Here is a 9,994-nt window from a genome sequence, read left to right as displayed (position 1 = left end):
TATATATATACATATATATACACACATATATACATACACATATATATACATACATATACATATGTACACATACATATATACACATACATATACATACACATATACACATATATATATACACATATATATACATATATATATATATATATATACATACACATATATATACACATATGTATATATATACACATGTATATATATATACACATGTGTATAATTATATTATAGGATTGTGTTGTGGCTCTTATTTAAATTGATATGCACCCAAAATTGTATCACATATTTGAAAGTCTTTATATTTAAACAAAGTTAAACCCTGCCACACACACACACACACACACACACACCATTCACAGTTAACCCTTACCACACTTCCTTATACACAACCAGCCAATGAGATGTTTGACAAATTACACACCAGATGTTGGTCATCCAGATGGAAAGAGGGCAGCAACAGATCAACATTAGATAACAGATCCCGTAAAGCACCTCCAATTTTCTGAAAAAGACAAACAGTTTTAAAGTCAAAAATATTTTTTTTCTCAAAAAAAAAAAAAAAAAATTCTTCCAATATGCAAGCAAACAAAATAATTACGTAATCACAATCAATCCAATTGTAGCTGATTATAATAATTATTAATATTGCACGTTTTCTCTCAGGATGGTTCTTATAAATCTGGTCATTTTTCTGCTTCGTAGCAGGCTACAACCAGGAGTCTTAGGTATCAAAACAGCTTCTCCTTGCCTTTTCTATTCCTTTTAGTGAATCTATCATTGAATATCCTTTGTAATATATGCTGTTCTGAATAAGCAAACTATTTATAAGAGATCTATCTTATGCTATAGTCTGATCTTCAGCTATTTTGCAACGTTGTCCTTCATTATCTCTAATGTTACTGTGATTACTGGCATGATAGTTACTTCCTATTTTCCAGATCTTAATGATTTCATATTTCAACTTGTTATAAATTGTCAACTTTTCTGCTTCTTTACATTCCATTCATGTGTTGAACAGATATGCTCGATCAAAAAATGTTATCAATGACAATGATGTCAGGTTTGTTAGGTTCTGAGTATTTTATCTGCTTGTATGGAAAATTCCCACAAAATTTGGCACCAATCATTATTATTATTATTAAGGCAGTGAATTGGCAGACAAAATGGTTAGTGACATTTCATCTGTCTTTGCATTCTGACTTCAAATTCCATGAAGGTCAACTTTTGTCTTTTAGACTTACAGGGTTGATAAAATGAGTACCAGTCACATACTGGGGTGAGTGTAATCAACCCACATACCCTCACAAAAACCTCAGGCCTTGTGCCAAGTGTAGAAAGGATTATCATTATTATCATTAAGGTGGCAAACTGGATGGCTTGTTAGCACGTTGGACAAAATGCTTAGAGGCATTTCTTCCAGCTCTTTATATTCTGAGTTCAAATACCATCAAAATTAACTTTGTTTTTATCCTTCCGGGTCAATAAAATAAAGTACCAATCATGTACTTTTTTTGGGGGGGGGGTAGCAATGTAATTGATTAACTCCTTGGTCTACTGTTGAAATTAGAAATTATTATCATTATATTATTAGGTAGAATTGATGGGCAAAATATTCTATGGTGCTTAGTTATGTCCCTTTATGTTCTGAGTTCAAACCATACCAATTTTGACTATTTCATTGTTCCAAGGCCAATTGATAATCAACTACAATTCTTGCCCCCAAATTTGTGACTGACTTTATACTATGTCATTGTTCCCAACATCTTGGTCTATGGATTGATTTGCATTATCTTTCTAGTAATATTAGTTAAATATCCCTTCAGACCTTACCTTTGTCTGTACCACAATAACATATTGCAACCTCTCCCTGCCTCTTGGATTACTACTACTACTACAATGGCTTCTGATATTTTGAACTAGTGTGACTTTTACCTAAAGTTACCCTAATGAACCTGCATCTCTTCTACTCAGTTCCCTCCAATTTCTGATCATACCAAAGCCAACATACTAAATGCTTCATCCAATCCTTTCTTCTCAGACCTCAAACCTTCCTGATCCCCACTTCTCTGCTGTTTGTCTACATTTTCTATCCTGCAGAAATGTTCAAGCTGAATATATCCTACACTGACTTAACTTCCCAGTCTGGGGAAAGTGACAAAGACTCTTTTGACCAAATAATAATTTCTAACACAGACACTAACTCTGAAGGAAGGTATAATGCTCATTCTTACATAACAATGGCACCTATCATTCCTCCTTAACACTCCACACAAAGAAAAGCATCATCAACACAAATCCTAGACACTTCACTTCTGCTTCCATGAATAGAATTGTGGTGTGACCTAAGGTTTTGTTATGTTGTCCTTCCGTTTCTTCCTGTACATAACAACCTATGTGTTGTCATCTCTAACAAAGCTAATTCCTATGCACATGACGTCACCCTTCATTCCTCCTTAGCTCTCCACACACATGTAATCTACATACAATGGAGATACATCACTGCACCCATGAGTGGAAACCTCAAACATTCTCCAATAATCAAAAGCACAATGATACAATACACACATATCAATGAAGCAGTCTCCTAACTCACCCTCTTTATTCTTAAACAACATGCAACTAAAATACCCAAAGTCACTCTAAATGCTAAACCTTATCATAACAGATGAACTCCCCAGGTGAAATCACAAACAGAACATAACTAAAACTGCATCCCAAAAGTCATCCATTTCCTTTAGAGTAAATGACTTTCTACAAATCTTAAGTGAGATCAATAATGGAATGCTGTTCACACATCATGAAACGGTAGTTGCTATGGCTGTTACGCATATGAAAATCTATCACATCCAAAAGAAAGCAACTCACCTGAATGGCAAGGACTTAGTTCACTCACACTTCTAATTCACATCAACCTCAGAGGGAACCAAAATCATAAAAAAGTACCACTTAAAATGGCTTAAGCATATGATTGGTAGTTCATTCCATTGACCCTAGAAAGCTGAAAGGCAGAGTCAGTGACAGCAAGTACTGAACTCAAAGGGATGCAACTAAATACACATAGCATTTTTTCCTCTACTCTACCAGCTCTCTTTCTCCACCTTCAGAGCAATGATCATGACAATGCTGACAAAATGATATTTTCTAGTACTGGCACAGAGCCATAAAGAAAGAGAGAGAGAAGGTAATCCAATGTAACTGATCTTTTATTTTACCAACCCTAGAAGGAAGACAGTCAAATCTAACCCCAGTCAAATAACAAAAAAAAAAAAGAAAAAAAAAGGGAAAAGAATAAGAATGGAACTGAAGCGGAAAGGATGCCTTACCTGTACAAAGTCAATATAATCATCTGGTCTTACCAAATGAGCCACTCTGGTCAGTTCCATGACAGCTCGCACCACATTAGTAGTACTTTCATATACTAAGTCATTAGTACGATCCATTTCAGCAGTTGGTGGAATCTGGTTCTAACAAAAAGAGATGAAAAAAATCATAACTATTGAACACATCATCCTACAACCCCTCTATTGAATCTCTAAAACCCCAAATTACTTTTTCACAATAGAACAATAGCTAATGAACACACGGTCATAGGTTATACTCTGACTGGCAAAGACTCACTCCCTAATACATTACATCTTTTACCCACAGATACAGGGTCTCTTCATTGACTATTCTACTGCTACTACAATGGTCTTTGCTTCTCAGGACTAGCAAGTTACATACCACTTCAACATAGGAGACACCAAATACATCTATCTCTCTAAATATAAATGATAATATAATATATATAAGTGCAAGCATGGCTGTGTGACCATGAAGTTTGCTTTGCAACCATGTGGTTTTGGGTTCAGTCCCACTATGCAACACATTGGGCAAGCATCTACTGTATCATCAAGCCAACCAATGCCTCATAAAGCATTCAATAGACAGAAACTGTATGAAGCCTGTCGTGTGTGTGTGTGCATGAATGTATACATTGTGCTTCACAAGAAAAAATGCCGAGTAACAAACTGAAATTTGTTGTATTGCCTGTCAACAAATTATATGCTAGCTCTGTGCTGTTGAAGGTAAGGAATAAAAAAAATCCTTTACTTGAGAAAAAAAAAAGATAAAGGTTAACAACAAAAAGAACACACCTATAAAATAATGACTCAATAATATTTGTCTAACCCCCATGTTAGCACTGAAAAACAGATGTAAAACAAATGAACAAACTATTTCTCCTCTGTCTCACTGTGCTTCACATTTCTTGCTCCCATTTTTCTAACATATTAAAGACATTCGAGCAAGATCGTTGCCAGTGCCGATGGACTGGCTCCTGTGCAGGTGACACGTAATACACCATTTCGAGCGTGGCCTTTGCCAGTAAGACATCCGAGTGAGATCGTTGCCAGTGCCCCTGGACTGGACCTTGTGCAGGTGGTACGTAAAATACACCATTTTGAGCGTGGCCGTTGCCAGTACCGCCTGACTGGCCCTCGTGCCGGTGGCATGTAAAAGCACCCACTACACTCTCAGAGTGGTTGGCGTTAGGAAGGGCATCCAGCTGTAGAAACTCAGTCAAATCAGATTGGAGCATGGTGTCGCCTCCTGGTCCACCAGTCCTCAGTCAAATCGTCCAACCCATGCTAGCATGGAAAGCAGACGTTAAACGACGATGATGATGATTAACGTACAGAAGAGCCAACATGGGTCATGAGCAATTCCCCTTTCCTGTCGACTAAGCTATGCAGAAAAAAACAAACAAATAAGTTGGTACCCAGTTGTAGTTTACATGATCCTTAGTGAGGTTTCAAGCTAGAGTTGAAATTACAATTCAACTGTTAATGACTATGGATACTTGCCCCCAACTCTCACCACTTTCCCCTAACCACTCATTATCTCATAGAAAAACTAAATTACAAATACAGACCTATCTAATGGTCATTTAGTAAAATTTAAACCCAACTGCTTCCACTAATCAACTTGAATACATAAATATATTCATTACAAGAAAAATGAAAACACCAGCAAGAGAAACAAACGGTTATTATCCCTACCACTCACACCTAATTATATCATCTGTGTGTATACATAGAGATGGCCAAATTGATCAGATGCTGGACAAATAGTTAAAAAGATCAGTAGTTTATATCATATCACCAATAATGAGTGTGTCTTTGGCTAATTATCCCACAAATATCCAGCCCACTGGGGCTGGTGGAAAAGTTCACTGATGTAAAAAAAAAAGCGTTAACATTATTGCCTTAAATTACTGAGTTGGACTGTTCTTGTGGGTATAGCTCGACCTGTACGGTGTCATAGGAAACTATAATTCACTGTACAGTTTCTATGACTGCAACATTCAGCTCCAACCCAAATACATTGTATAATGCAATTCTTGATTGAATATATCTGATAACACAACAAACAGGATGGTCAGAGCTCAAACATCTTTGATCACAAGCTTGCAAGACCTGAATAGCTTTGAGCCAAATAACTACATATACGAAATGTTACATATACAATATATATATATATATATATATATATAATGAAACAATGAAATGTCAGTGCAGTTCTTCATCTGCTAGAAATAATAGTTAAATCTTCCTTATATCTTTGTAGCTCAAGGCACACCACGTTAGAATAAAAACAAAATGGTCACAGCTAGAAAACACTTCATTAATAAGCCTGTTGTATTAAGGGCTAACTTAGATTTAAGTAATAACAAAAAGAGAAGACCATTTCTGTACTTTTTTAATATTAATTTATATTAATTCCCTGTGTACACACATACACTAATTTAAAACATCATCTTTATGGCAAGTAAAATAAAGAAGTTAAGCAAATATACAAAATTAAAGGAAATAGTTAAAGACATTTTCACCACAATATCAGAGACATAAAATGACTACATCAAAATCTGAATAGTCAAGCATGCAGTAAATTTAACAATGTTAGGTGATTAGATTAAACATGATCAATTCTAATAAAATTAGCTTACAAACATCAAGATTTTATAGTCTGTTTAGGAGATTTTATCAATACTTCAGAAGTGAAAAAATTATTCTCAAACTGTTTTAACAAGCAATTTTCATCTTTCATAGTGAAATGTTTAAACTTAATTTAAGTCTCAAACTGAACACAATGCTAAATTTTCAGGAAGTAAACGTGCTAAACAAACTAATTCTCAGTTGATTGATTAATGGAATAATGGCTGGAATCTTAACAATTACTTGTTTTTTTTAAATGTTAGATTCATTATCAAACTACCTAACTGATGCTAATTATAGCAAAGCGAAACGAAATATTGATATAAACAAGAGAGGTGCAATTAACAGAATTAAAGGAATTCAGCTGATTAAAGTTCCAGACTATTGACTATATCTTTTACACTATATTTTCATAATATTTACATCTAGTACTACATTGCTATCTGTTTGATCTTTGGTTATCACCTGGATAAGTAAATGATCTAGATTAAATTTAAACTAGGTAGCTTTATTTCTAAACCATAGGTGATGATAGCATTATTTACTGAGACACTGATGTAATAAACCACTAACTGAAACAATGTGTATATAAACAGTGTAGATGTGAATATATACAGTAAAGATGAGGTTAATAATCCAGAATATTATATTCTTAATAACAATAAATAAATAAATAAATAAGAGGTTGTACAACAAGCCACACTCCAAGAGGGGCAACTTTCAGTAGTTTGAAGATTTTTGTATTCACATCAAACAAAAAGAACCCATTCTTCAACTGCAACATCTATCCTACTAAATATCTTCAGTCAATAGCCAAATCACTTAACTGTCACTAACCTAATCCACCTAACTGTAAGTAGATACCAAAAATAGAGTTCACTATACTGTGTCCATAGCCAACACAGTTGTTAATCATGTTGTTCTCTGTACTGTGTTTATGGACAGTGCTTGATAGCTATATTTAAGTAAAAATTAAAATGTCTCCTAAGCCACAAAGACTTCTGTATTTTTCTCTGGTTTTATTGTAAGAAGTGTAGTGGAGAGAACATGAATGTTGCATATAACATTCCCAGACACTAATGACTGATGAGGAGGTAGATTTAGGCAATATAGAATATATATTGGGCTTTGTGCTTAGAGTAGAAAAGAATATAGAATATATATATATATACTATGATTTGTCTAGAAGCTGAATTGAATTTCTGAACCTTGAGCATGTATTCCACAACAACAGCCACTCAACCGTGTTTAGTAGCCTCGTGGCTGAATAGGTAATTTGTCACTGTCAGTAGCACTAACAAAGTGGAATTGACAAATATTTTGACAGCCAGCAGTGCAATGGGGAGAGCTATATGCAAGAGGTTGGCATCTTGGAGAAAAAAGCAAAAGTAGTTTGCATTTTTGATACTTGTAAAAGGATTAGATATTAGAAAAAGAAATTCCATGTTCAATTCCAGCTAAAGGATGAGTGGATCATTTATATTACATCAGTTTTTCCATTCTAGCATGGGATAGATGAATATCTTATTAAGGTATTATTTCATAGCTAGGTGCTTCTCCTGAAGCAAACCCTTATCTGTTTTACAAGCAGGGGATCTTATTCCATGTAGCTTAGAAGTGAGCAGTTGATTTACTGAAATGTGAACAGAATAAAGTGCGAATGTTGGGACCTTCAAGTAAGTGAGTGGCAGATGTAGACACACAAATATACCTATACAAGAGGTACTGAAATGTTACTGGCCTTAAGGGTATCATGAAAGGCCTAGTTGGAGACCCAACCTTCCAAGTTCTTTTACAGGGCTTAGAAAAACTGAAGGACTGTGGCAATAAGTGTGTGAATCTGAGAAGGGAATACATTGAATAAATTAACTGATCCTCCTGTATTTTCTTTTACTCAAAGCCAGGAACTTTTCAGCACCTCCTCATATACGCAACAGGCTTCATTTTCAGTTTCCATCTACCAAATCCACTCAAAAGGCATTGATCAGCCCAGGGTTATGACAGATGATACTTTGCCTAGATGTCATGCAGTGGGACCGAGTCTGAAACCACAAGGTTGGGAAGTGAACCTCTTAACCACACAACCATGCCTGTGCCTATATCTTTTATATTTTATTTTTTTCAGTCATTAGACTGTGGCCATGTTGGAAGCACTACCTTGAAGTTTTAGTCGAATGTATTGACCCCAGTACTTATTTTTTTTTTTTAAACCTGGTACTTACTCTATTAGTCTCTCTTGCTGAACCACTAAGTTACGGGGATGTAAGCACACCAGCACTGGTTTTCAAGTATTGGGGGTGGTAGGGAAGAGAAACAAACACAAAGATACATACACATATATCCATGTGGTTGGGAACCAAGCTTCTTACCACACATCCAAACCTGTACCAATGTGTGAATATAACAATTAGAAAATAGATGTTTAAAAACAATCTATATTAACTGTAGAGAATAGGCACCAGTTCTAAGAAAGTTACCTGCAATAGACTGGCATCATATCCAAGGGAAGATTTGTCTCTCCTCAATTTCATGTTCTACAGTCAGAACTAAGCACTAGGTCTTTATATACATGTTCTTTGAGGTCTTGGTGACATTTGTCTTAGTGGAGCTCTACTTTGTCTGTTTTAGGAGCATAATCTATATAATATTAAACATGTCTAGGAGTCTGAGATAAAAATCTCCAACAGATCTATCTGTGTGCATACAGATAGTGAAATCTCCATTCTCTCTGTATGATGTTAGCTATTGAACACACAGACATATACAGCAGTGTGCAGTAAGCTGCAGGTCCTGCTTTTAACAACTGTGTGTCTGTGTGTTCAATAGATGATGTTAGAAAACAAAGAAAGAGGCAGCTGCCAGTTTTGTTGCTATCTGCTGTGAATAACTTTGAAATCTGGATATGTGTATGATTGCTTGACCTGCTGGAAATAACAGCTAAATTTCCTTTAATTCATATACTATCTATAAGAGAAAAGGACAAATTAATGTAGTCCTCGATAAGCAATGTTCTGGAGATGAACAAGGTGCTTCTGACTGAATTGTTTTTGATGACCTGTGGCTAGATAACACCATTTTGTATTCCAGTCTCAAATCATTAACATCATCATCCAGTGTTTTAAATCCAAATTTTGTCTCCGTTAACAGACATGGCTAGATCTACCTCAATGCCATAGCAACTGCACTCACACCATCTTGCCTGGTTTTGGGCGTCCTCCTTTTTCAAACCAACCCTCCCAATCTTCTCCGCCTGTCCCCTCCACCTTGCTTTTGCACTGCTTTTACCTCAAATGCAATCACCCTCCTCAGAACATGCTCTTCAACCCTCCTCAACACATGCCTGAAAAAATATTTATACCATTGGTGGTGCCCCAACAGGGCCATAATACCAGGTTGAAATGAGTAAAATCAATGTAGAAATATGAAACTATACAGTATTTCCCAAGGTTTTAGAAAATTAACTCTGTAGTACCCTAATAGGGAGTCTGAGAGCCCCTATACCCACAATGCCAACTAAAATTGCAATTACTGAAGCAAATGTTATGCTTCTCTGAATTGGTAACTACTGACTGAGCAAGATGTAAAACAACAAGGGCTGATTCAAGCCCACAGCATGTGATTTTGGTCATATTGACAGTAAATAAGACTGGTAAATGATTGCTAACATAGGCACAAGGTTATAAATTTAGGTGATGGAATATTCAATTGAATCAACTGCAGTATATGACTGACACTTATTGCATTTACCAACTAAAATGAGGTTGATTTTATCATCGTTTGAACTTAGAATATAAAGTGAAATATCTAACTATTACAAGGCACTTTATCTGTTGCTCTAGTGGACAACAACAACAACAACAACAATACCTTTGCATTTCTTGACATACTTGGAATATCGGCATCACTAATACTACTACTTGTGCTGCTGTCTAATGAAGGGAAGAAGACAAAAACATTTTGTTAATTATAGCTCAAAACAACTGTTTAACAATAATATTAATAACTTTTTTTTTTTTTTTTTT

At 35.4% G+C, this 9,994-nt stretch overlaps 1 protein-coding gene across 6 annotated transcripts in view; it reads right to left on the bottom strand.

Moving 5' to 3' along the window:
- The window catches only part of LOC106874006 (focal adhesion kinase 1), a 242,624-nt gene that overhangs the window by 17,456 nt on the left and 215,174 nt on the right, over positions 1-9,994 (bottom strand). For all 6 annotated transcript variants that reach the window (XM_052970233.1, XM_052970234.1, XM_052970230.1 and 3 more), the window contains 3 exons: positions 9,840-9,901; positions 3,321-3,461; positions 419-499 (listed from right to left, as the gene is read on the bottom strand). In XM_052970233.1, coding sequence (XP_052826193.1) covers positions 419-499; positions 3,321-3,461; positions 9,840-9,901 — 284 coding nt within the window. The remainder of the gene's footprint in view (positions 1-418; positions 500-3,320; positions 3,462-9,839; positions 9,902-9,994) is intronic.

Source organism: Octopus bimaculoides, chromosome 8 (genome assembly GCF_001194135.2).
Source record: "Octopus bimaculoides isolate UCB-OBI-ISO-001 chromosome 8, ASM119413v2, whole genome shotgun sequence".
In the NCBI taxonomy this organism is placed as follows: Eukaryota; Metazoa; Mollusca; class Cephalopoda; order Octopoda; family Octopodidae; genus Octopus; species Octopus bimaculoides.
This window is presented reverse-complemented; position numbering and strand designations above follow the sequence as displayed.